This window comes from Agelaius tricolor, unplaced genomic scaffold (genome assembly GCF_023055355.1).
Source record: "Agelaius tricolor isolate 1412-34295 unplaced genomic scaffold, bAgeTri1.0.p SCAF_31, whole genome shotgun sequence".
In the NCBI taxonomy this organism is placed as follows: Eukaryota; Metazoa; Chordata; class Aves; order Passeriformes; family Icteridae; genus Agelaius; species Agelaius tricolor.
The window spans coordinates 2,353,669-2,380,087 of NW_027269291.1; the positions used below are offsets into that span (position 1 = coordinate 2,353,669).

General features: G+C 54.3%; 1 protein-coding gene across 5 annotated transcripts in view; it reads left to right on the forward strand.

The window, feature by feature from the left end:
• Nucleotides 1-11,065: 11,065 nt before the first annotated feature.
• ZNF385C (zinc finger protein 385C) overlaps nucleotides 11,066-26,419 on the forward strand; it is a 69,156-nt gene continuing 53,802 nt past the window's right edge. For 3 of the 5 annotated variants that reach the window (XM_071450626.1, XM_071450624.1, XM_071450625.1), the window contains exon 1: nucleotides 11,066-11,211. In XM_071450626.1, coding sequence (XP_071306727.1) covers nucleotides 11,175-11,211 — 37 coding nt within the window. In that variant the 5' untranslated portion in view covers nucleotides 11,066-11,174. The remainder of the gene's footprint in view (nucleotides 11,212-26,419) is intronic. The other 2 variants (XM_071450627.1, XM_071450628.1) reach the window with 2 other exon arrangements.

Below are 26,419 nucleotides of genomic sequence, written 5' to 3' on the forward strand. Positions count from 1 at the left end.
TGGGGGGACCAAAGCATGCCCGGGGAACCGGGAGATGATCCAGCAAGTACCGGGGAATTCCCGGGGAACCGGGGGATGCTCGGGGAACTGGGAGATGATCCGGGGGGACCGGGGGATGTTCGGGGAACCGGGGAACGATCCGGGGGGACCAGGGGATGCCCGAGGAACCGGGGGATGCCCGGGGAACCGGGGGATGCTCGGGGAGCTGGGAGATGATCCCTCGGGGCCCGGGGGATGCCCCGGCCGGTACAGGGGCTCCAGGCGTGTCCCTGCCACACGTGCTGCTGCTGGCCCGGGCACCCCCCTGCGGATGCTCGGCAGGTCAGGGGGAGCTGCAGGAGGACAAGGACGTGAGCAGGGGAGCAGAGGCTCCCGCGGCGCCAGGCACACATAGCCCGCTCCCAGGTGGACATGGCCCCGGGGAAAGCAAGCTCCTGTGCATCAGAAACTGGGTAATGAGGCCAGTTGAGTTATTTGTAGCTCCTTGTGGGCTGGGATGGCCTCTCCTCCCGCTCCCTAGGCAGGATCCCTCCCGCAGGGACCCCAGAGCGTTTTGCTCAGCTCAAATTGCCCTGATTTGTGCTTGGAGAATTCAGGTTGTGAGTTAGCCCAGTGGGTGCCCACAACCCTGGCAGATCTGTCTGTCCTTTTGGGACAGCCCCAAACCAGAATTTCTGTAACAAAACTTGCCCCTTTTTAAGGGGGTGCAGCTGATGTTATGGAATGTGGACCAGGACAGCACTGTGAGTCTCTGTGGGCTTTGGAGGTGGGTTTGTATCCATCCTCTGCTTATTCTTCCCTCTGCATCCCTGCTTTAACATCATCTGCATTTGATTTCTCCTTCCCAGGGGCTCGGTCACCTTGGGCCTGGCAGCAGGGAGCAGCTGAGCTGCAGTGATCACTGCTGTGACCTTGCTCTGTGTCCTTCAGGGCTGGCATCCTCCTGAGCCAGCATCCTTCAGGGCTGGCATCCTTCAGAGCCCGTGGCCCAATCCCCAGGCTGGGAGAAGTCTGTGGCTCGAAGCACCTTTGCTTATCTCAGCTCCACTGCTGTCCCAGCCATTATCTGTAAGCAGAGAGGGGCACCACAGCAAACAGCTGCTGCAGCAAGTTCTGCTGGCACAAGCACCCCGAAGGGCTTTTCCCCTTGCCCACGGGCTGCCAGGATGGGCACAGCCCCAGGAGCTCCTGTGGCCTCCTGCCCCAGCACCCCCCGTGCCCCTGGCTGTGCTCACAGAGCCACGGCAACGCAGCAATTTCTGTTTCACAGCTCATTTCATTTGTCAGCAGTGCGTCAGAAAGCTCTGGTTCCCCTCTCGAGGCACCAGCTGGAAAACCTCTGGCTCCTCCACCTGGCCGTGCCTCAGGTCAGCCCTTTCCCCAGGGTGAAGTTTAGTGGGATTTAGTGCTCAGGCTGTTATCAGGAAGGAGCCTGAGATGTGACTCGATTCCAGCATGCAAGTGTCTTCCTGGGGAGAAAACTGCTGGGTATTAAAGGGCTCTTTAACTTGGCTCACAGAGAAGGATGATGAGAACTGGGGCTGAAAGATAAAGTCAGGCAAATTGAAATTTGAAATCCAGGGCAGGTCTGCAGCAAGGAGGGCACAGAGCAGCCAAAGCAGGACCCCAGGCACACCTTTATCAAAGAGATAAATAAAGGTGGGGGTCCTGCCCTGAGGGTGGCTCCATCCTGCCCCATGCTCCTGGCCCAGGGGAGGGGACCTGAGGTTCTGAGGTAAACCCTGAGATCACAACACAACCCAGAAGCCCTCTCCCCATTTTGTCTCTGCCTGGGAGCCTGTGGAGCGTGCAGGGTGTCCCTGTCCTGCTGCAGGAGTTAATCCTGCCTGGTGGCATCTCAGGATGCTGCTGGATTAAACAAGGGGATTAGCATCAAACAATTTCCCTCGTGCCCCCAAGCGGGAGGCAGGAAATACAACCAGTGCAGGTTTATTCTGCTCGGGTTCAAACAGCTCCCTGGCATGTGGTGTGTGCTGCCAGCCCAGCCAGTGGCACCAGGGTGGGCATGGCCAGAGCAGGGGTTGCCCTTCCCAGGGGAATTGGGGAGGTCTCCTTGCTGCTTGGCACTCTGGTGCCCACTGCATCCCGTGCCCAGTGTGGATCCCACCAGCCCAACCATGAGGTGCCAGTGCAAAGGGGCAATCCCAGCCTGGGGAAGGGGCTGCAGCCCTTCACTGGCTGGTACCAAAGGCAGGACTGGGGAGGCTCCAGCCCCCCACAGGCACTGAGCCCCCTGGCACTGCTCCTGTGGCTGCTCCTGCCAGCCTGGGCTCAGCTGTGGATGGCAGGGGATGGAACAGCCTCGCAGATGTAAAAGCAAAATCTGTTTTCCCAACAGCTCCTGGGTTCCTGAGCCAGGGAATGGCGATGCTGCTCTGATCTGATGGCAGCAGTGCTGCAGGCTGCCAGCTTTCATCCCAAGCTTCGTGCCCACCTGTGATCCCAGGGCCCCCTGGCAGCAGCAGGGCACAACCCTGTGCTGTCAGCCACTTAGAAAAAGTAAAACAAACCCCTTAATCCTGGGGTTTTGATGGAACTGCTCGTGCAGCACTGGCTGGAGCACAACAGCCCCATGCCTGGCAAAGAGACTTGACCTCTCTTCAGACCAAAGCACTGTGGGAGCAGCTGGACTCACATCCCCGTGTCCTCACTGGCCCAGATCCTTCGGTCCCTGGAGGTTTCTTGGCTGCTTTCCTCTGAGGAACATTCCCAGGGCAGCCAAGTCCCTGGTCAGCTGAGAACAAGACCATCACACATGCCCACCTTGTTTTTCTAGGAAAGGGCTAAAAATACCATCCCAGGGCTGTGTGGAAAGGCCTGGGCACATCCTCAGCTCCTGGGAATCAAATGATTTACAGCTCCTAGCCCGCGTGTGACCCCTGCAGGGGCAGGGACAGTCCCTGGGCCAGGGCACGTCTCTGTGGGGCAGGGGGGCTGCAGATCCCCCCTTCCTCAGCACTGCCTGGGGTGGCCACTCTCCTCCTTGCCATTTTTAGGTGACAATTTGGGCTGGGCACTGGCAGGATGTGGCAGGGAGGGGACACAGCACGGTGGGGTGAGACCCAGACACAGTCTGGGGCCTGCAGGGACCCCTGGCGTGAGCTTCAATATCCAAAAACTCCCCCAAACAGAATTTCATGCACTAAATCTTAGGGCTGCAATTCTGCTGAGGCTTGGCTTTATAATTGGATCTGTCAGAAACCCGTCACACTTAATGTGCAGCTGCCAGCCTGCGTGCAACTCCTCAGCTCTGCTGGGCAACGGGAAATCTGCTCCTGGGATTTTCCAGCTGGAGGAAAGGTCTAGTTTGTATCTCAATTTCTAACCCTAGGAGGAGGGCAGCCCTGGTTTTGACAATTTGAGGTGCCTCAATTTCCCTCTGTGCCAGGGAAGGTGGTGGGATGGGGATGATGCTGCTGAGGAGTGGGAGCCCAGTGTGTGAGTGTGTTCTTCACCTGAGTAATCAAACCCTTTATGCAGTGTTTGATTAAAGGCCACAAAACAGATTATCTTTGATTCTTCCACTTTATTTTTGTTGCCTTCATTTGTCCCTTGGAGATGAGAGAGTTGCTCTGGTGCTTATTAGTCACAAAGCCCCAACCTCGCGCTGCGTTCCTGCTATCTGAGAAATGAATTATTAATGGTGCATTAAACAGAGACTGGAAAGGGGCCCTGGGACACTGATAATCAGGAGCTAATTGAGGAAGAAATGAGATACTGCTCCCATTGCAGAGAAAGGACTGTGCAGTGCTCTGATACCAAAGGTGACCCTGCTAAAATTCCTGGGCCAGCTGAGCCCGGCTCTGCCTGCTCAGCCCTCGCTGGTGGCTCTTGTGTGCACCTGGCTGGGATCTTCTCCCTGCCTGGGATCTTCTCCCTGCCTGGGATGTTCTCCCTGCCTGGGATATTTTCCTTGGCAAATGGAACATCTCCCCTGGGATGTTCTCCTTGGCTGGGATGCTCTGCCCTGGCCAGGATGTTCTTTCTGACAGGGATGTTTTTCCTGACAGGGATGTTCTTCCTGACAGGGATGTTCTTCCTGACAGGGATGTTCTCCCTGACAGGGATGTTCTTCCTGACAGGGATGTTTTTCCTGACAGGGATGTTCTTCCTGACAGGGATGTTTTTCCTGACAGGGATGTTCTCCCTGACAGGGGTGCTCTGTTTCAGGCATCAGAAAGAAATCAGACAAACGCATTCCTGGCCCTGCCAAGATGCTGCATCCCAGATTCTGGTGGCATGGAGCAGACCCCAGAGCTGGCCAGGAGTGTGGGCACAGGCAGCTCTCTGTGTCCCAGGGCTGATATCTCACCTCAGGATGCTGGATCCTGCCTGGAGCTCACCTGGACTCCTTCACAAGTGACTGGGGCTGAACAATTTAAATCCATTTTATTTGTCCTCCTTTACTGTTTCCCACACAGATTGCAGCTGGGCCTGTCAGATTTCTCCTCCTCCACTCTGGCTGCATTAAAGGCTCACCCCAGCCCTGGCACCACCTCAGGGGTCCTGTGGGACATTGCCACGAGGTCCTGAGGGTGGAGAAAGGTGAGAGCACGGAGAATTGTCACTGTCACTGTCCTCCCTGGCTGCTGCTCTGAGAACATCAGGCTGAACATGCCCTGTGTCCCATCACCTCCCCTCTGCAAACCCCAGGAAAGCAAAACCCAGCTTTAGGACTGTCCTAAACTGTCCCAGGCCTGTTCCCCTCCTGGTGGGCTCAGTGCCACCTCCTCCCAACAGCCAGGCAGGGCTCCCTGCTCCAGCTCTGCTGAAGCAGCAGCAGCTCACCCAGACTCCTTGCATAAATATTTATGCACTGATGCAACACTTTTTCTAAATATAAAGCTTTATCTGAAATTTCATTTAAACATTAAGTGTAGATAATTTATTTATAATTAATGTAGACATCAAGCCCCATCTCTGGAATGCCTGTGAGCTTTCATTTATAATTGGGAGGTAAGTCAGGAGCTAGAGGCTGGGCTCTTATCAGTTTCATTTTAATTTTCCTCCTACAGCAAATGAAGCTGGTGCAATTCATCTCTCATTAGGAGGAAGCACAAAACTCCCCTAAAATAACAGTTTTATGGGGAACAGGTAATAAACCCATCTTTGTTCCTCTTCGATAATGTCACTGGGGCTCACAGATCCCACCAAAGTGTTGCTCTCCCTCAAAAATAAATCCATAAAAAATTAAAAAACCACTTTCCTGTATAACAAAATTTACTCCCTGCAATTATGCAGAGGGAGCAGTTATCAGCCTTCTGTAGATTTTAATTAAAAGTTTCAATAGGAAGGAAATAACAAGGGCCACAAAATAACAGCAGCCTCTCCCCTGACAGGGAATTATTGGTGCCTCTCAATGCCCAGTGCTGGGGCCAGTGGGTCCCAGGGGCAGTGCTGGGGTCCCTCTTTCACTCCTGCAGCTGTGGGGGAGTTCCTGCACCCATGGGTGCCCAAATGGGGGCCCAGCTCAGCTCTGACCCCTTTGTGCTCTTGTTTGTGCACCCCAGTTAGAGAATGGGGCTGTGGTGCCCATGGGGTGGGGTTAGGGTGAGGATTAGGGTTAGGGTCAGGGGGAGGGTTAGGCTTAGGGTTAAATTTAGATTTAGGGTTAGGAGGTAGCATTGGGGTTAGTGTTATGGTTAGGGTCAGTGTGAGGATTAGGGTTAAATTCAGGGTTAGGTTTAGGGTTAGGGTGAGGTTTAGGGCCAGGTTTAGGGTTAAGGTAAGGATTAGGGGGAAGTTGAGGGTTAGGCTTAGAGTTAAATTTAGAGTTAGGGTTAGGTTTTGGAGGTAGCTTTGGGGTTAAGGTTATGGTTAGGGTCAGTGTTAGGATTAGGTTTAAGATTAGGGTCAGGGTTAGGGTTAGGATTAGGATTAGGGTAAGGATTAGAGTTAGGGTTAGGGTTAAATTTAGTGTTAGGTTTAGGGTTAGGAGGTAGAATTGGGGTTAGTGTTATGGTTAGGGTCAGTGTTAGGATTTGGGTTAAATTCAGGGTTAGGTTTAGGTTTAGGTTGAGTTTTAGGGTCAGGGTTATGGTTAGGGTGAGGATTAGGGTGTGGGTGAGGGTTAGGGTAAAATTTATAGTTAGGGTTAGGTTTTGGAGGTAGCTTTGGGGTTCATGTTATGGTTAGTGTCAATGTTAGGGTTAGCCTTAAGATCAGGGTTAGGGTTAGGTTTAGGTTTAGGTTTAGGGTGAGGTTTAGGGTCAGGGTTAGGGTTAGGATTAGGGTTGGGGTTAGGTTTTGGAGGTAGCATTGGGGTTCATATTATGGTTAGTGTCAATGTTAGGGTTAGCGTTAAGATCAGGGTTAGGGTTAGGTTTAGGTTTAGGGTGAGGTTTAGGGTCAGGGTTAGGGTTAGGATTAAGGTTAGGATTAGGTTTTGGAGGTAGCATTGGGGTTAGGGTTATGTTTAGTGTCAGTGTTCGGGTTAGGTTTTGGATTAGGATCATGGTTAGTTTTAGGGTTATCCTTTCCCTGCTGATATGGCTGTTCAGATCCTGGGGTGCAAACCACAACCCAGCTCTGTCAGGCTCTCAGGGCACAGATTATCCCCATTAAATCCCTCAAGGCACGTGGGTCCTGTCTGGGTTGATCCAGCATCCCCAATTCCTTCCTTGAGAAGCATCTTGTGGCAGAGTGGGGCTGTGGGAGCTGCATGTGCCTGGCCCAGATATTTTACAGAGCTCACAGAGACCATCAAAGGCAGCTCACACTAAAAATAGCAGGTGCCCAGGCTGGTGCAGGGGCTGCTCTGGGAACACAGCTCCTCTGTCACCTGCAAACACCTGCACATGTGGGAAGGGCTGCAGCGCTGGGAAACCTCATTCCATGTTTACAGCAGCTCCAGAGTGCAAATCGTTGCTTTTGAGGACACCTCAGGCTCGTCTGAATTCAACCAAGGGTGCTTGTGGGGTCAGTGCCCCTCACCCACACTGGTTTGGGGTTGAACTTCCCACCTGGCCAGAGCTGATGAGGAGCAGGTGAGAGCCAAGAGGTGCAGCTGCGCTCCCCGTGTCAGCTTTGTGCTCTCCTGGAGCCTGGAGCTGCTGTGCTGTCCCACCCCAGTCCCCCACAGGCCATGCCAGCAGTGTGCCATGGCAATCAAGGTGGATTGAACCACCTGGAGCCCACCTGGGCTCGCTCAGCTCCCCATGGGCTGCTGCTGCTGCTGCCCAGTGCTGTTGTTCCTTTAACCAGTTACAGCTGTCCAGTGTTCCCCTGCTGCTCTGCTCATTGCCTTCCCTGCATCCTGGCTGTGAAGGTGCTAAACCCCCCCCTTGCTCTGGCTCTGAAACGTTTATGAAATCTTTATGGGCTTTTGAAAAGATTTTAATTCCCTGACAGTGCTGCTTTCAGTGGGGGAAAAAAAAATAAATTATGACTCAATGAGCAATTACAGCTCAACAGCTGCTGAATGGCCACGGCAGCTGCTGGAGCAGCTTGGCTGAGGAGCCAGAGAGGCTTCCTGGAAAGTGCTGCTGGGTCTGATCACCCCACACAGACCTTCCTTGGCTGGCTTGGCCCTGAGCACGGCCCTTCCTCTGCCCACCTGTCTCCCATGGCCTGCTGTGCCCAGAAATCTGAGTTCTGCCTGTGCTGGCCCTGCCAGGGGATGGCACAGAGACGGGCACTGCAGGCAGCTGCTGGTGTGGGACCCTCTCAGGTTTTTTGTGGTTGAAATGGCTCCCAAGGTATTAGAAAATCTCTTTTTCCCAGCCCCAGAACCGAGGAAGAAGCCAAGACTCTTCTGTTCTGGTTCTCAAGGTTGTTTATTTTCTCTTATCTGTGACATTCTGTCTCTGACCTGCTGAGGTCTGTCTGGCAGGTCAGTTCATGGCACAGTGTCTGCCCTTGGGGTGGTGTTGGCTTTATTTACAATAACTTTCCAATATCTATCACCTATGTTAGACAGTCTGTCTCTACTTTAAACCAATCCAGAAGTGTCACCATCACCCAGAAGATGGAGGACAGGAAGAAGGAGGAGAAGGACAGGACAGGCCCAGATTCCTCCATCTTGCCTCTTGAACCCCCATTCTAAATCCCCCAAATTCTACTTTTTCACCCTGTGACAAATGAACTATCACTCTACTCAAACTCTTGTGGCTTGTAAATCCTCACACAAAGTTGGTAAATGTTTCCATGGGTTAAAGTCAAAGGCACAAAAGGTGGTTTTGACTCCGTGCCAAGGTCTCTGAGCCATCCAGGGCAGCCAGAGCAATGTCCTGGGTTCTGACAGAACCCAGTGGGTGCTGCAGGAGGGATCCTCCTCCCCTGGGCTGCTGTGGTTCCACATTTGGGATTGGCAGTGTCCCAGTGGGATCGTGGCTGGGACAGCTTGTCACCCCTACCATCACCTGTGTCACTGGAGAGCTGCCACCCCAGCGCCCCTGGCAGTGCCAGCACCTCCCTGCCTGGGGCATGTCAGAGCTGCCAAAGGATGAAGAACATTGCTCTGGTTGTCAAACTCCCTGTTTGCTGAAAGCAGAGCTGCTGAGCTCCAGAAAGAAGAAGAAAGAGGAAACATTGCCCTGAGAGTGCCCATTCCTTCCTGGCAGTGCCCATTCCCTCACAGCTCCCTCCTTCCTGGCAGCACCCAATCCTGTTTCCCCAGAGGCTCATTTCTGCCTTTTCAAATGCTCAAAAATTGCTGTACAGTACTGAAAATGGGGTTGGGAGAAATTTTATGAGCAGCTCCAATGTGATGGAGGGGCTGGGTGTGCTGTGCCCTCTGCTGCTCTGTCCCGTGGCACTTCAGGGTGCTGCAGCTTCAGACGACCTTCTCTTCATTTAGAGTTTTGTCTTCAGCTTTGGAGATATCTGCAGCAACCCAAAATGTCTGAGGGTGACCGTGGTCTTGGCACAAACAGGGACAAAGGGCTGCCATTGGAAGGGAGAAGCCAGAGTTCACATGGAGGGGAAGAAATGCATCCATGCATCCCCAGGGCTGAAATTCTGGGAGCTGTGGGTCATCTCTGCACTTCCTGATCCCCATGGAAGGGGAGTATTAAGCTGTTTCTTCTCAAATTTTGCATCTTGAATTTCTAATTTGTAGCTCAAATAAAGGAGAGACAAAAGATCGTTTAGTCACTCTGCCAACAGGGGGTACATTCCTACATCAGGATGAGGCTGGAAGGGTTAAAGCAAATGAAAAAAGTGTGGAGAAGACCCAGCCCTGCCTCAGCTCCTGGGAGAGGAAGGCTACACCATCATCATCAGGCTCCTGACAGCCAAGGTACAGCAAAGTTTGAGATCCATTAGAGCGCCTGTAATTATTTATAGGGACAGAAAAAACCCCATCCTACACTGTGAAAATCAGACGGCACAGCCAACAAATGCACCGAGCTTTGGCAAAAGGGCTCTGAAAACCCGGGGTGATTTATGGTGAGCCAGGCTGAGGCTCAGTGGTGCCTCCTGGGGACCCGGCTCTGCCAGCAGCAGGGAAAGGCACTCCTGGTGTGGACAGGAGGGATCTGCTGCTGCTGGGCCACCTGCTCGAGTTCCAGCACCTCCAGACCCAGAGGCAGCTCACACTGGGACTCCTCGCTCCTGGCATCCTCCTCCCTGGCAGGTCCTGGAGCCTCCTGCGGGCATGGAGGGGGTTTGGAGCAGCTCTGCCCCAGTTTCTGCATCCTCCAGCCAGGGGCAGCAGGGGGACCAATCCCACCTCTGCCTCCTGGCACCAGTTCTGTGTTTTTGTGGAAAAGCAGGGAGCAGGCAACTGCTCTGGGAGGCAGGAGCCCCTGCGTGCCTGCTCCAGAGCACAGGGCTCTTGGCCAGAGCAGCTCCCTCCCAAAGCTCAATTAGCAGTTTTGGGAAGCGCTTTGAGCACCTCTGCAAAGTGTCCTGGAGGAGGGCAAAATGTGATTATATAACGTGTCTAGACAGTGAATTCCTCGGGGCGGGCAGCAGGAGGCTTTTCTATCTCCTCTCCTGTGTCAGCACTGTTTGGCCCCGCTGAAAGGTTCTGGGAGCTGCTAAAATATTAACAACGATGACAGCGACAGCCCAGCTCAGACTTTTGCACTTAAAATTGTTGATCTTAGCACAAGGCTGAGCGCAGAGGCGCCTTTGCCTGGCGGCACCTCGAGCTCCAGCTGCGATGACAGAGGAGCCAGGAGCGTCTCCCTGCCGTCCCCTCCCTCCATCCCGCCCCTTGGCCCTGCCTCTCCATCCTGGAGCAGCCGGGCATGGCCGCGGTTCTGTCCCTGCCTGCTGGACATGGGTCGGAGCAGGGGCTCTGCCATCGGCAAAGAACTGCATGTCACCTCCCTGGGGCTGTCACCTCCCTGGGGCTGTCACCTCCCTGGCGCTGTCACCTCCCTGGCGCTGTCACCTCCCTGCAGAGCCGGGCTGTCTGTGCCACTCAGGGTGTGGGTCTGAGACCTGACCCCTCATTCTCCGGGGCGCTGGTCACGCACAGCATCCCAGGACCCTGAGAAATTCGGGTGTCCTCCCCACAGCCCCGCGGTGTCACCCCCCTCTGCGCCCCAAGCCACACACCTCAGCGACCCCTCAAACCCTCCGGAAAGAGCCTGGGCAGCTCCTCCACCTTCAGTGCCACCATCCCAGCCCAGGGCAGCCGTGACCGAGGGGTGCGCGACGGGAGGATGGCCCCGAGGCGCTGGCGCCGCTGCGGGATGCGGAACCGGGATGCAGCTGCGAGATGCAGCCCCGGAATGTAGCACCGGGATGGAGCTGCAGGATGCAGCCCCGGGATGCAGCTGTGGGATGCAGCCCCGGGATGTAGCACCGGGATGGAGCTGCAGGATGCAGCCCCGGGATGCTGCACGGGGATGCAGCACCGGGATTTAGCACCGGGACTACAGCTGTGGGATGTAGCCCAGGGATGCAGCACCGGGATGTAGCACCGGGATGCAGCCCCGGGATGCAGCTGCGGGATGCAGCTCCGGGATGCAGCCCCGGGATGCAGCTGCAGGATGCAGCCCCGGGATGCAGCACCGGGATGCGCCGCTGCCGTTCCCCCTCCCACTCCGTGCGGCGCCGAGGGGGGGTTGGACCGCGGCGGCGCGCGCGCTGCCTTCATCCCCCCCTCCTTTCCTCCTCCTCCTCCTCCTCTTCCTCCTCCTCCTCCTCCTCCTCCTCCGAGAGCGCGCTCGCACGGCCGGGAGCGAGGAGCCGGCGGGAGGATGCTGCAGACGGCGGCGGAGCCGGGCGGCTGGGCAGGTAGCGGCGGCCGCGGGGCCGGGCTGTGGGCACGGGCAGTTGCAGGCTCAGGAAAGTTGCGGGAGGTGGCGGGGGATGCGCTGGAAAGGCCCCGGGATTCGGGATCGGGGCCGGGTGTTCGCCCCGCTCCCCGCGCTCCATCCCAACGGGACAGGGGCAGGGGCGGCGGGGGCGGCGGGACCCCGGCCCGGAGGGGTCGGGAGGGAGGGGAAGTTCTTGAGCGGAACTTTAGCGAGGTTCCCTCTCCCAGCGGGACCCGGTAACCCCGGCGGGTCCCGTACCCCCGGCACCGTGGGGTGCGCACCGTGGGACCCCCACGGGTACGTGCGGGACCGGGCTCTGCCGCAGCGCCTGGGCATGGGCAGCGTTGGCCCAGGAGGTGTCGGGGGTGCGGCCCGGGTGGGGCAGGGGGCGGTGGAGCCGCGCTTGGGCCCCTCCGGGCCCGGCTGTGCTGTCACCGTGCGCAGCGCAGCCCGGAGCTGCGTCCCTGCTGGGATCCGGACTGCGAGAGCTGCGCTGGGAACGGAGCCGAGGCTCTGGCTGCCTCCACGGGGACTCTTGGCTCTCACGGAAAGGACCTTCAGAGAGCTGTACAAAAGCTCTTTCTGTTGGCTGTGTCTCCGGGTGGGAGCAGCGCGGTGCCCTGCTCCAGGAACGTGGAGGCAGAAGCGGATTGACCGCTCTCCCCCGGCCTTTTCCAACAGACTTCGCTAACTCGGAGCAGCAGTGAGTTATGCTGGGAGCTTTTAAAGAGTTTGCATTGGGGTGGGCAGGGCTGGCGCTTGCTCTGCCCCAGGGCAAAGCCCGCGGATGCCGGCGCAGGGACGTGCCCGTGCCTGCCCTTGGCAGCGCCGGTCCTGCTGGATGGGCGGGTGGGAAAACAACAGCTTGGCACAAGATTGGCTTGCAGAGCAAAACTTGAAAGTGCTGCTTAAACAGAGGAGATGATTCTGCGTGAAGGGTGAGGGGTCAAAAGCCTGGCATTGCCAGGTTGATTCAGCAGCACTGGCACCTTGCTGCTGGAGCTGCCCCTGCCAGGGCTGGATGTGTCTGTGGGTCCCACGAGGGATGGCAGCACTTGTGCCCTACAGGGATGAATTTTGGGTGAAAATGTGAGGCAGGAGCTGGCCCTGCCCTTCTCAGCACTTTGGCTTCACCCCCTGCTCACCTGGGCTGTCTGAGTGGGGAGTGGAGGTGTTTGTGTCTGCATGTGGGGCACAGGGCCTGAAAATAGCACCAATGGGCAGTGTGTGTGGCAGCCTGCAGATAAATGAGGCTCTGTCCCGGCTGCCAGCCTGGCTGGGAGTTTCTTCAGCCACCACCATCCAAATCCACCACCAATGACTTTTTTGTAAGTGACTGCAGGTGTTTTCCAATGGGGCATCCAGCCCAGTGGCTTTGCTGAATGTTTGTCGCTTGGGTGGAAGGGCTCGGTGGGGATGGAGGAGCTGTGTTGGTCCCTTGGTAGCTGCCAGTGTGATTCTGCCAGCCAGAAACTCTCATGCCCCATGCAGAGTTCAGGGCAGGGTGAGGACCCCGTGTGCTGTGGATTCTGTGCTTGCTCTGTAATCTGCCACGTGCGTTGGGAAAAGGCTGCTGTGACCCTGGATGTGGCTCTGCCTGTGAATGCACAGAGCAGGATCTGCGTTAGCAGGGCTGTGACGTCACGCCAGGCTGTGCCTTCCTGCTGTGAGCCTTGTACACCAGCATCCCTGAGCTGGCATCCCTGAGCATCCCTGAGCATCCCTGAGCATCCCTGAGCTGGCATCCCTGAGCATCCCTGAGCATCCCTGAGCATCCCTGAGCATCCCTGAGCTCACATCCCTGAGCATCCCTGAGCTCACATCCCTGAGCTCACATCCCTGAGCATCCCTGAGCTCACATCCCTGAGTTCACATTCCTGAGCATCCCTGAGCTCCCATCCCTGAGCATCCCTGAGCTCCCATCCCTGAGCAACCCTGAGTTCACATTCCTGAGCATCCCTGAGCATCCCTGAGCATCCCTGAGCATCCCTGAGCTCCCATCCCTGAACTGACATTCCTGAGCATCCCTGAGCTCACATCCCTGAGCTCACATTTCTGAGCATCCCTGGGTCCCCATCCCTGAGCTCACATTCCTGAACATCCCTGAGCTTGCACCCCTGAGCTCCCACCCCTGAATTCCCATCCCAGAGCTGGCATTGCTGAGCTCCCATCCCTGAGTTCCCACCCCTGAGCTCCCATCCCTGAATTCCCATCCCTGAGCTCCCATCCCTGAGTTCCCATCCCTGAATTCCCATCCCTGAGCTCCCACCCCTGAATTCCCATCCCTGAGCTCCTCTTTGCCTGGGGCTCCAGAGCAGCTGCTCTCTCTCACTGCCCAAGTGCTGCTAAACCCTGACAGAGCAGCAGCCTCTGCGTGGAGAATTTGGGAGAAGGTTTAATAGTCCCAGAAGTGATAAACGTTTCTGGGAGCTGGTGGCTCACTGGGCTTGGACCTCAGTGCTGGGCTGTGGAGGGGCTGCATGTCCTGCCCATGGTGGGTGAGGGCTGGGCTCTGGCTGCTCAGGTGAGGAGGTTCCATCCTGATGGAGTGGGCTCAGGGCAGCCATGCCATCCATGCCATCCCATCCCATCCCATCCCATCCCATCCATCCCATCCCACCCCATCCCATCCCATCCCATCCCATCCCATCCCATCCCATCCCATCCCATCCCATGCCATGCCATGCCATCCCATCCCATGCCATGCCATGCCATCCATCCCATGCCACCCCACCCCATCCCATCCCACCCCATCCCATCCCATCCCTCCCCACCTGCCTGATGTTCTCTGCTCTGTTTATGGGGGTTCATGCTCTGCCCACCATTCCCAGCTGTCCCAGCACAAAGTGCCACTGGGGACAAGGACAGGGACATGGACAGAGCTCATTCTGCCTCCTGTTCATCCCCACGGGCTGCCAGGGATGTGCAGAGCCTGGAGTGATGCTGTGGCCCACCTGGCTGTGGCCATCTACAGCAATTCCAAAATTCCCCAAACTCTCCTTGAGCATTGCCCCAGCCCCCTCAGACATCAGCTCCTAAAGGAACCCTGGTCTTTGGGCTCTTATTTGTTGTATTTCTGGGGATCTTCCTCTTGTTTGGCTTTTATCTAATGCTGCTGGGGAGATCAATGTGTTTCTAGGAGTGCACAGCACAGGTTTGCTATTGACTGAACCTTTGCAGGGATGTTCCCAACCCAGCACTGGATATGTCACATCCTTTTACGCTGGTGAATTTCCAGGGCTAAAAGCAAACCTGCTGTGGAAGCACCAGACAGTCTCCAAAAATGCCAGACTTACACATTAAAAGGGCAAAAATTTCCTTTCCAAGCCCTGCAGCCCTTCCAACTGCTTCTCCTCAGCTCAATCAGGACTGGAGTTTGAGTGTTCCAAAGCCAGAGCCCTCAGTTCTGCAGCTCTTTAATCATTTCTAGGGATGATAAAAATGCAAAAATGTGCTCCCAGAGCAGAATAATGAAACCCATGAGGGTCTATTTGTCAATTTAGCAACGATATTGTGATGTACAAAGGCTGTTTCTTAGTGTGATGTTCTGAGATTGCCTCCAAAATAGCTCCATAATTTCTGTGTCAGAAAGCCCCTGTCAGGAATTATGTCTGTGCTCTCAAGGAAACCCAGGCTGCAGCTGCCACCTAACAACTGCTCCATTTCTCTTAGAAATACAACAATTTACTTGCCAGTCATCGAAGGGAACCTGCAGATTGAGGAGCCAGGAGCTGCTCTGTGAGCAGGAGATGCCCCAGCTGTAAAAACTGCTCCATCTCTCTTAGAAATACAATTTACATGCCAAAGGGAACCTGCAGATTGAGGAGCCATGAGGCATTCTGTGAGCAGAGGATACCCCAGCTGTAAAAACTGCTCCATCTCTCTTAGAAATACAATTTACTTGCCAGTCATTGAAGGGAACCTGCAGATTGAGGAGCCAGGAGCTGCTCTGTGAGCTCTATGATGCCCCAGCTCCCATGGGAGCTCCCCTGGTGCAGGTGTTGGCATTTCAGAGGCATCAGGATGCCCTGGCCGTGGCTCCAGGCTGTGGGCACAGGGGGAATTTTGCTCTGCATGTTTGTGTGGTGTTCCCCAAGCACTCCTGACTTCACAGGGGCTGAAGGCACAGAGAATCCCTGGCTGTCAGAGGGCCCTTTATTGTTTGGGGTTTTTTTTATATAAACCCCATCACTTTTCCCCCTGCAATGTAAACAGTGTAAATTCGTTCATTGTAAACAATTTAAATTCATTCCCCAGGATGAATCCTGGCAGAGGGGCTGGAGGTGGGCTTGGGGCCCTGCAGGGGTGGGCTCAGGAGGAGTCCTGGTCATGGGGGAGGCTTCTGGGGGAACCTGGCTCTGGTGAGAGCTCCCAGCCCTTGATACAGAACAGATCTGTGCTGCTTTGAAATGGGAGCGCTCCTGAGTCGTGATTTTCCCTGGCCTAATTATGGAATTTTTTTAATTAGTTGATAAGAAAGATCACAGGGAAATTGCAAAGGAAACATTTTGAGGTGAAGCCCTGATCTGGGCTGGGTCTGCCTGGACTCAGGAGCTGCCCCAGCTGCTGGACCTTGCCCAGGCAGCAGGGGCTGGGCTCGGGCTGCTGGGGGAGCTGGGCATCCTCGATGCTTCTTTGGGTGAAATTTTGGATTCCCCTGGCCCACGGGTGTGATGCTGGCAGCTCTGTGCCTGCTCTGCTCACTCCTGGTCAGGGGATGAGCTGGGGGCTCTGCTGATGCCACTGTGCCTCCAGTCTGAGCATTTCTGCTCCTGACATCTGGCCCCTGCCTCTTGCTCTGCAGCAGGAGCTGTTGGATGAGGGGTGGGTTTTGCCTGTTTAAGCTCATGGGGGGGTTCTCATCTTCCTACACCCCCATGAGTTCTCTGAGAGCTCTGCTGCCTTGGAGCTGGGAGAATTCTGCCCTGGGGACATCTTTGGGGACATCTTTGTGAAACCACGTGGCAAAGGGCTAAGAGATTTTTTTGGAGGATATTTTTCCCTTCATCTTTTGAAGCAGGAGAGATGTGCAAACGATGATTTCCCTCTTGCCACTTGGCCCTTGTGCTGCTGCCCTGGATGTCCCTGCCAGGACCAGGACAATGTGGCAGAGATGCCAGCGGCCACCACTGCTGGAAACCAGCAGGGAACGACCCAAACCTCCTGTTTTTTTGTGGATGTGGGTAACTTCTGCCACATTTTGGGTTTTTTTTTTTTCTGAACTTTCTCTGTCAGTTTGTGTGGCTTTGCCGCCCTTGGGTTTCCTCAGCCAGGTGCCCAGGGGGCGTCAGCGCTGTTTGTGTTGGTCGGAAGCGCTGCTGCTCCGCGTTCCTTTGAAGGGCCGGAGGCACAGAGCCGGTCTGTGCTCTTCTGAGGAGCCTCAAACGCTTGTAAGGGGAAAAAAAAATAAAAATCCTAAAAATCCCCAACAAGGGAAGCTTGTTCTGGAGCCAGCAGGAGACTGGGAGCGGCACAGAGCCCTGCTGGGCTGGGGCAGGGGCTCCCCCCGGGGCAGGTTCCTCCACCTCAGAGCCCTCCCAGCCAGAGCTGGGTGTGCTTCCTCTCATCCAAAGCCAGAGCCTATAAATATCCCATCTCCAAATTTTCAAGAAGTATTAGGAACTCTCCAGGCTTATTTTTGAGGGCTGTTACGAAAGGGTTTTAGAGGATTAAAGCTCTCCCAGATTAATCTGTGCTCAGCAAGGGCAGTGCTGGCACCCCAGGCGTGGGATGCAGGGGGTTCACCATCAATCCTGGGCTCCCTGCTCCCCATCTGACTGGGAAATGGGGCAGCTGGACTGGTGGGAAGGGAGGAACACTCCCACAGGGCCATGTTCCCTGTCCCCAATTTCTCCCAAGCCCCCCAGCCCTGCCCAGCATCTGTAGTGCTGCAGGATTGCATGGGTCAATGTCAAATTTCTGCTCCCCCTGGTTTCCAGAGGAGGTAATTAGCCAGCAGGTGTAATTAGCCAACAGCACTGGACTGTGGGGCAGTGGGAACACCCCCACAGAGCCATGTTCCCATTCCTCACTTATCCCAGGCCCCCCAGACCTGGCCAACATCTGTATTGCTGCAGGATTGCATGGGTCAATGTCAAATTTCTGCTCCCGCTGGTTTCCAGAGGAGGTAATTAGCCAGCAGGTGTAATAACAATTCAATAAGTGTGTCAAAGAAGTGAGCCAGTCGTGGTGCAGAGCACGCTGTGCCTCTGGAGGAGTCTCCCAAGGGCTGGGCAATGCCAGAGGGGAAAACAGCAATTCCCTTGTCCAGGCTGGGGTCTGTCCATGCTGGGTCTCACTCCTGGCCAGGAAGGGACCTGGGACTGGCACTGCAGGGCTCACACCTGAGCCAGGATCTCACTTTCCTGGCCAATGTGGAGGGAGATGGGGACTCATGTGCCCCATGACCATGGAAGGCACAAAGCAGCGCCAGAATCCCTGGGCAGGATGGGCACAGACCAGTGCAGAGATGAGACAAAGGGATTTAGAGACACCTGGCAGCCACCTGCAGCTGCTGCAGTGCCAGTGCTGCTCCCACGGGCATGGGGGCTCTGGACCCTCCCAGGGAAGTGCCAAGGTGAGTTCTGGTGGCACAAAATCATCTCCAGCACCTGCTGGCTCTTGGCATCTGCTGGGAAAACTTTTCAGTTTGCCCTTGGGAACATTTCTCCTCCTAGGGACTTGGGCAAACCCTCTGGCAAGAGCACAGTGGTGCGTGGCAGAGATTCTGGCATTCAGCAGGATGCCCTGAGAGGCCTGGGAGCAGCTGCCCACTGCCCACCCACCCCCAAGGAGCTTTTCCTTCTCCCTCCAGGGACGGGAACCCAACCCCTGTGCGGCCCCAGCTGGTTCTGGGGTGAGAGATGATGCAGAATCCTTGGAGGGGCAGGGTGATGAGATGCTGAGGTACCAGGCAGGGTCCTTACTAGGCCTGTGGAAGGTGGTCTCAGGTCTTGAGGGGCTGCAGAGGGTTGTGCATGGCCCTGCTGTCCCCAGCACAGGGATGGGCAGGGCAGGCAGGGTCACAAGGAGCCTCTGTGGAGGATTTGGCCTCTCCCTGCCTGCCCTGGCTCCAGCAGGGCTTTGATGGGTGTAAATCAGTAACAGAGAGCAGGAAATCCTGCAGAACCCAGACCCTGCTGACCCTGCCACCCCCAAAGCCCCTCCTGCAGTGGGATCAGGCACTGCCCACTGCCAAGCTGGGTGCCAAAATTCCTGCCTCTCTTCACCTGCTGGCAAGGCGTTGGAAGAGGGAGAATTCTTGAAAACATAAACCAAATAAAATTAGGTCTTCTGGTAAGGGATTAAATGGGGGCCCTCAGCTGTATTTATAGAAGGTTCAAAAGTAAATCTGTTCCCAGACTGAATAAATATTTTGCTCAGGCAGGCACGATCTTCAGTTCATCTCTCTTGCAAAGACTTGAGTGAGAGGGGAATTGATTTTCTCCAGCCTGAACAAGGCAAGCGCCTCTCAGACCCAGATAGGGAGTGAAGTCCCATTATCGGCTGAAATGGGGAAGCAGCTGGGAAATCATTAAAGAGAAAGCAAAGACAAAGCTGCTTTAAGGAGGTGACAATTCACTGTCCTCCGCGGACATCCCTGAAGCTGCTTTGGGGCAGTGCTGCTCTGCCCCCATGAGAGAGTTTGGTGGCACTTTTTGGTGACATTTTGCACTGGGAGATGGGAGTGGCTGGCACTGGTGGCGTTGGTCATTGTGTGATTGCACAGATTCTGCACAAGGAATGGCATGGGGGCATGTCCTGGTTTAGGGCAAATTTGGGAGAAAACCTCCAAGGGGGGCCCCTTCAGAAAGCAAATCCACACAGCCCCTTCCCACAACGGGGTTGGGAAGGATTCCTTGGAGAGAAGTGGAAAGAACCTGTTTATTTATCAGGCACAGCACCCCCAGCACACAAAATGAACAATGCCAGGTGACACCACTCTGTCACCGCTCTGAAATGATGACAAATTCAGAAAGTCTCTCCTGGGGGTGGTCGCTCTGTTCTCAGTCCCTCCTGTGCTGGGGCAGCTGCTGCAGCCACAAGGTGCAAACTCTCACTGTTGCCAGGTCCCAGTCAGGAGCAGGTTCAGGTTGGTCCAAAAAAGGGAAAGGAGAAACAGTCCAGGGAAAATTTGGGCTGCTTAGCTAAACTAACTAATGAGCAGGAGCAAAAAGCAGGAGCAAAGCAGGAGCAAAGCAGAAGCAAGAGCAAAGGGAAAAGCAAAGCAAAAAGCAAAAGCAGCACCATGTACTGCCCTGTCTGTGTGTCCTGCCAGCCATGAGGGAGCAGCTGATAAGAAACCAAAACAAAACTTTCACTCTTCAGAGCCAGTCTTGAAGGCACAGGACATGATATCCAGCATGAACAGAGCACACAGATGAGGGTTCAAGCATCATAACATCACCCTAGGGCAGGTGGGACAGAACCTGCCTTCGTCCAAGTCCAAGAAGGGAAGGAATGGAACCCCCATGTGTTGGTTTCAAGGCAACCACACAGACCACTTATGCTTCTTTCTCATGAAAGAAGGTGGCTTCCCTGGGTGAGGGGGATCCGTCCAGGTCTGGTGGCAGTGCCAAGGACATTGGCCTCATTCTGCATTCCTGCATGGATCACCTGGAGGTGTGGACCCGCTGACACAGGGCCGGAGCTGCTCTCACAACTCGGGTTTCTGCACTCGTAGCCTGTCGTTCTGTGGCTGCCCTGTCTGTAAGGATGAGAGGAAACTGCTGGCACATCCCCAGCCTGCAGGATGCAGCCATTGCAGGTGGCTCCGGGCAGAGGCTCCTCTGGCAGCGCCGGGTGCTCAGCACAATTCCAGTTCCAAGAGCTCCTGAATTCCAACCAGCACCCGGTGTTTGCAGACATCGGTTACAGCCACAACAAGAGCTCAGTGCTTTGCTCTTGATCAGGGCAGCTGCCAGGACAGTGCCAGGGCGGTGGGAGCTGCTCAGCCGGGGCTCCCGGTGCTGCTGGGGCTGCCAGGGCTGCCCAGGCTCCCGGGCATATTTTGAATTGGAAGCTCAGCCTGATCATAGGATGGAGTGCCCTGCTAAGCTTGACATGGCCAGTAGGATGAGTAGGCCTAGGCTGAGGTCTGCTAAGGAGAATGGAAGGGGCAGTGGGGTTCAGATTGAGATTGCTAGAAGCAAGGCTGGTATTGGGGTTGCGATAAATAAGATTGGGGAGGATGTTGATGGTCGAATAGGCTCTTTGATAAATAGTTTTACTCCATCTGCTAGAGGTTGTAGGAGCCCGAAAGGGCAAACAATGTTTGGGCCCTTTCAGCCTTGTAGGTAGCTGAGGATTTTGCACTCTACTAGCGTGAGGAAGGCTGCTGCAATTCAGACAGGAGAGGGCTGTGATGAGGTTGATTAAGAGAGGGTAGTTAGTCATGGGGGATGGTTTGAGTTAAGCTAGGGAGGGGGTTTACATCCGAGACTGCCGGGGCTGCTGGGCCTGCGGAGGCTCCCGGTGCCACTGGGGCTCCCCAGCTCCCCTTGCCTTCTCCCAGGTCAGAAAGGACACAGTAAAAAGGAGAAATAAGAGCAAGCCAAAGCCCTTGGCAGTGTTTTCCAGCTTCTCCTCCCTGTTTTCCATGGCAAGAGCACATCAAGCAGATGTTGCCTGCAGGAAGGTGCCCAGCCCCAGGTGGGTGCCCGGTGAGGGAGCGGTGGCGGTGCCTGGCGAGAGTTTGCTGGGTGAGCTCTGTCCTCCCCGCGCTAAAAAAAGGCACGAAATGAGCAAAATTATGCGCTGAGTCACTGATTGTTCACCCGCTGCTTTAGTCACCAGCGCTCCCACACCGGGGGACGCTCGCTGAGGGGGCACAAACCGAATTGTCACCGCCTTCAGTGGACGTGGCTGAGAGCAGCGGCGAGCTCCTGCTGCACTCCCAGCTCCTGACACCACGCCGCCCATCCACGGCCGCAGGAGCTGCTCAATTAATGCCAGCTCCCTGATGAATGCGCTGATTAATCGCGGCCGCGTGCGGAGGTGGTGGCAGGGGACAGCTGCAGTGTCCCGTGTCGCTGTCCTGGCTTCTGTCCTCCCACGGGCCCACCGAGGGACACTGGGACGGTCCCCCCCCTGCTCAGCCCCCTCGGAGGGGGCTCTGTGCCTCAGTTTCCCCTCTGCTGCCCAGTGTCCCCCACCCATCCCCGCGCTGTTTTAACCCGCCGTGCCGGAGCCAAGCGTGTGTGAAAGAGCCTGTCTGAGCTCAGGGAAGAGCCATAAAGGGCCTATTTATGGAGCTGGCTCCTCACAATGTTTTCAGACACAGCCCTCGCATGTTTTCATAACAGCAACGCCTCCGCCTCTCGCCGGCTCCGGCGGCGCGGAGCCTCCCGCCGCTGTCCCGCGGGGAACCGGGGAACCGGGAGCCCTGGAAGGGGCTGGAGGCTGCGGGGCTTCCCCTTGGCATCCCGGTGCGGCCCCGAGGCGGCTCCAGGGCCGTGCCTTGGAGCCGTGCCCGGCACGGACACGCTCGGACCCTGGCACGGCCGGGCTGCGGACGGAGCTGTCAGCGGCCCCTCTGCCCCGGCTGCCTCATCCCCGCCTGTGTCGGGAGGATTCACCCACAAACATCAGAGGTTTATGTCCGAAAAGGAGGCAGAGGAGTCCTTTTGCTTTATTCAAACAAAGGGAGAGGCCATGGGCTATTCCCCCGGGATCTCTCAAATTTTTGGAGAATGCAGCCTCCTTTTTATCCCAATTTCCCTTCTCTCTTTCCCCATTGGCTGCGGTACTTGAGAAGTACAGACTTCCCAACACACCTGATACCAAAGATTTCCCTCTAATGCGTAACCCTCCCTTTTGTTAGGAAAATTAACCCACAAACATCAGAGGTTTATGTCCAAAAAGGAGACAGAGGAGTCCTTTTACTTTATTCGAATAAAGGGAAAGGCCATGGGTAATTCCCCTGGGATCTCTCCAGTTTTTGGAGGATGCAGATACAGCTGTGAGCTCCAGCTGCAGGCAGGCCTAGAGACCCTTAGTTTAAGTTACATTGCCTTATATACTTTTCTTTTAGTTACATTGCATTCTTTACTTTTCTTTTGGTTACAAATGCATTATTTACTTTTCTTTGCTGAGCATCTTAACACAGTAGAACCAATCTATACCTTAACTATTATCTCTAGCCTATCATAACTACTGTAATTACCATATTCATGTCACTGATCTCCAATCACTCAAAGTCAGTACATTACAGTTTAAGCCAGAAGTTGTTTTTCAGTTTTCTTGCAGTGGAAAATTCTGAGACCTTTTTTCTACTTGCAACTTTGCTGCCTTGTTTGCCTGTGCTCTCTTTCTGCTTGGTAAAAACATCTTGTTTGAGGTGGGTTTATCCTTTGCTGTAAGTCATAAAAACCCCTTCTAACTAACACACCCTTTGCTCCTTGGTTATCCAGTGAGACTGGCTCAGCAATTCTTTTCTTCTATGTCAAAACTTGCTTCCATCTCTATTCCTTCATCAGATTTAAAAATCTTTCTGCCAAGCACACATATCTGTGAGACTTTTCTGTCAAACTTTCATCCTTCCCAACATCATGAGTCCATTTTGGAATCCCTTTCAAACAGGAGCTCTCACCCACCCGAGCTCATTAAATAACCTTAAATAAATCCTCCAGCTGCCACCTCACTGCCAGCCAGGGCTGGCTGCCCTCTGCCCTTCTGGGAGCAGAGGTTTCCCAGTCTAATTGGACACACGTGCTTCTCTCCTGACTCTGGTGACCTCCAGCACAGCCCAGGGTTCTCACACTGCAGCAGCCGGGCAGCTTCACCCCAGTGCTGCAGGAGCAGGGCTGGGGCTGCCAGGAGCTGGGAGAAGGATGGAGAAACCAAACCATGGTGAGAGGAGGGAATGAATCCAGGCCATGCTTGTCACTGAACTGATTAAACCCGAGCTCTGAAGCGCTTCTTCTGTCCTCTAGCCAGTGAGCAGTGTATAACTTCATTACTGCACATCCAGGAGTCGCTGAGGGATGTGGGCAATTCATTATCATCTGTCCCATTTCATTTCCCTGCCTGTCAGCTCTGGCATCCTGGTGCTCACAGACAAGTCAGGGTTCCAAGGTGTGGCTGAGGCTGGAGGCCAATGCTCCTGCAGCACGGATCTTGCACCCCCACCACTCTTGGGGACCCCCAGCACCACCTGGGGGGGCTCAGGGGTTTTTGGCACCACCATCACCAAGCTCAGGGCTTTAGGGGCTTGGCTGTCAGCAGGGACCGCAGGAGCTGGGTGTCCAGCATCACCCTGGGGACCCCCAACCCTCAGTGAGGGGAATGCAGAGGCCAGGGATGGTTTTAACCTGGGTTCTGATGCCTCTCTTAATGATGGTGCCATGGTGCTGTCCCCTGTGGGACAGGTCCCTCCTGCTGTCCCCCCCAGCCCCAGGGCAGCAGCACTGGGTCCTGCTGGGCTCTTCCTCAGATCCTGGGGACTAATTGCTCTGCAAAGAGCATTTCTCACGAGCATTTCTTCTTTCATAAGAAACGGTAACAAGGCTTTGATTTAGCTCTTCTTTTCCTTTCTCCCTGTCTTTTTTCCCTCCCTTCCTACCCCAAATGCAGAAGCCCCTTTGATCGTGTGGGTAACAAGCATCTCTGTTTGTGCTGGGGAGTTGTCAGTGTGCTAACATGACAGCACAGTCTCCTTGTCACCTCACACACAATGAGTTATTCCTCTCTTTGCACCATCCCTGGCATAAATGGCTGCTCCCAGATGGGCTTCTCACCCATCCTTAACCTCTGAGGTGATCCCTGCCCAGCATGGAGTGCTGGCCACAGCAGCTCACCCAAGGCTGCAGCAAAACGTTGCAGTGGGGAACTGTCAGCCTAGCTTGAAAGCAAATTGCTTTGCCAATTTATTTTCTTTCTTGTGTATGAACATATTTTTCTTAAAGGGATGCTGTCACATTAAATATGGAGCTGCCAACTGCAGGCATTAAAAAATCATGGGTCGTCCCATTTTCCTTCCTCCCACTCTAAATTCTGAGAAAACAATAAATTGGGGTGTTCTTTTTACTTGTCATCTGCCTTTCAGCTCCAGATGCTTTTTTGCAAACTTTTCCCAGCAGCTGGGAGGTTTGGGAGCGCCATGGAGCCGGGGGACAGGGGGCTGGCACTGGGGTGGCCCCTCAGCCACTTTGGGGTGTCCCTGGAGCTGGGGGGTCCCCAGGGGCAGTTCTGGTGCCCAGGAGCCTCCCCTGCTGCCACAGCTGAGGGGACTGAGCCATTTGCTGGTGAGGAAACCTCCCCCAAATCTGCCCCTGAAGGGCGCCCATGGTCAACAAGTGGACGCTGTGGTGTCGCTTTGTGTCACTCTGTCACATCTCCTGTGACAGATGCTGAAAGTCCTTTCCAGCCTTTTATGTTCCCAAGCCCTTTTTTTTTTGTTTTTAGGGAAGGTGATGGAAATAGTGTTTGTTGCACCTGGACAAGGTGTGTTTCCCTGCTGAGGGGGGGAAGGCAATCAGGCCTTTGTCACACTGAACAAACTTCATGGGAGTTTCTGGTGGGTCTGGGATGGGAGTGGGTCTGATCTGGTGTCAAGTGTCAGAAAACTCTCACATAGAAGAGATCTGATTGGAAACAGGTTCCAGATGGGGCTGGGTCAATGCTTTCCCTTCTTTCTGCTGCAGGTAGGGATAAGTCTCTTGCTACTCTTGAATTTTAAAGGAAATTCTCTTCCACAGCTGCACTTGCTGCAGCCTCTCAGCTCAGCAGGGCTCAGCTGCCCCCCAGCCCCACCACGTGAGCTCCAGAGCCTCCCCCAGCAGGGTGTTTGATAACATTGATTTTAATAAAGCTCTGGGCTTGTTTTGATGGACAGATCCAAAGCACTACATGGATTTAAACAGATCCCATTGCAAATGTCTCTATCTGATACCCCTGGCGTGACCAGACTGCAAATGTCACTTGCTTAGCACTATCAAATATTTAATTTGCCTTGTAATAGAGGAGCCTTTGAGAGCTCCAGCTTAGGCTGGAGGTCTCCTGTTAGCCAGCAGCTCTCCACAAATTCACTTAAAAGCCAATTTCTGCCCTGAAAAGCTCCTGATGCAGATGTGGGAGTGAGGGGAGCTGGGAGGGAAGAACTTCCCCCCCTCTGCTGGGACCCTGCTCATCACTGTAAGTGCTCGTGGTGGCTCCTCACCTTTGCCAGGGGAACACGTGGGTGGGGGAAGGAGATTGGCGCTGCCATCCCGTGGTGCTTGTGCCAATGCTTGTGGTGTTGTGCCTCCACTGGTGACACAGCTGTCCATGCCTGCAGTGGGGGTGGAGGTCCCCAGGAGCTGGCCTGGGTCTCATTCTGGATCCTGCACTTGTGGAAAATCACATTTTCTGAGACTTTCCCTGTGGCAGCTTCAGCAAACAGTGAGGGGAGCATGAGGTGCTGCCAGGGCTCAGAGTCTCCCTGGGCATCACCTGGTTCTCTGTGCTTTATTTATATTTTATTTTATTTTATTTTATTTTATTTTATTTTATTTTATTTTTTTAATTTGTTTTAATTTTATTTATTTTATTTAATTTTATTTTAATTTTATTTATTTTCTTTTATATTTTTTAATTTTATTTTAATTATTTTATTTTATTTTATTTTATTTATTTTTATTTTATTTGTTTTAATTTTATTTATTTTATTTAATTTTAATTTTATTTCTTTTCTTTTCTTTTATATTTTATTTTCTTTTATTTTAATTTTTATTTTATTTTATTTTATTTATTTTATTTTATTTCATTTTATTTTATTTATTTTAATTTTATTTCTTTTCTTTTCTTTTCTTTTCTTTTCTTTTCTATATTATTTTATTTTATTATATATAATTTTATTTTATATATTATTTTATTTTATTTTATTTTATTTTATCATATCACCCAGTGGCTCTGTGAGACCTGGCTCTGCCCTAACCTTTGTGCTGACCACAAGAGTCCTGAAGGATGCTGTGATCTTGTCAGGTTCTCCTCATCCAACAGAGATCCTGGGGATGTTTGGCCAGTGAGGGGGGGGTGAACCATGGAGCTCAGTCCTTCCTCTTCCCCTCTGTGCTCACACCTAGAGCCAAACCCTGGGATGGAATGTCTCTCTCCCTGCTCTGCTGCTTTCCCTGCTGGGCTGGGAGCAGGTGGCACTGCCCAGGTTTTGCTTCCTAGAGCAGACAGGCAGAGGAGCAGCTCTGCTC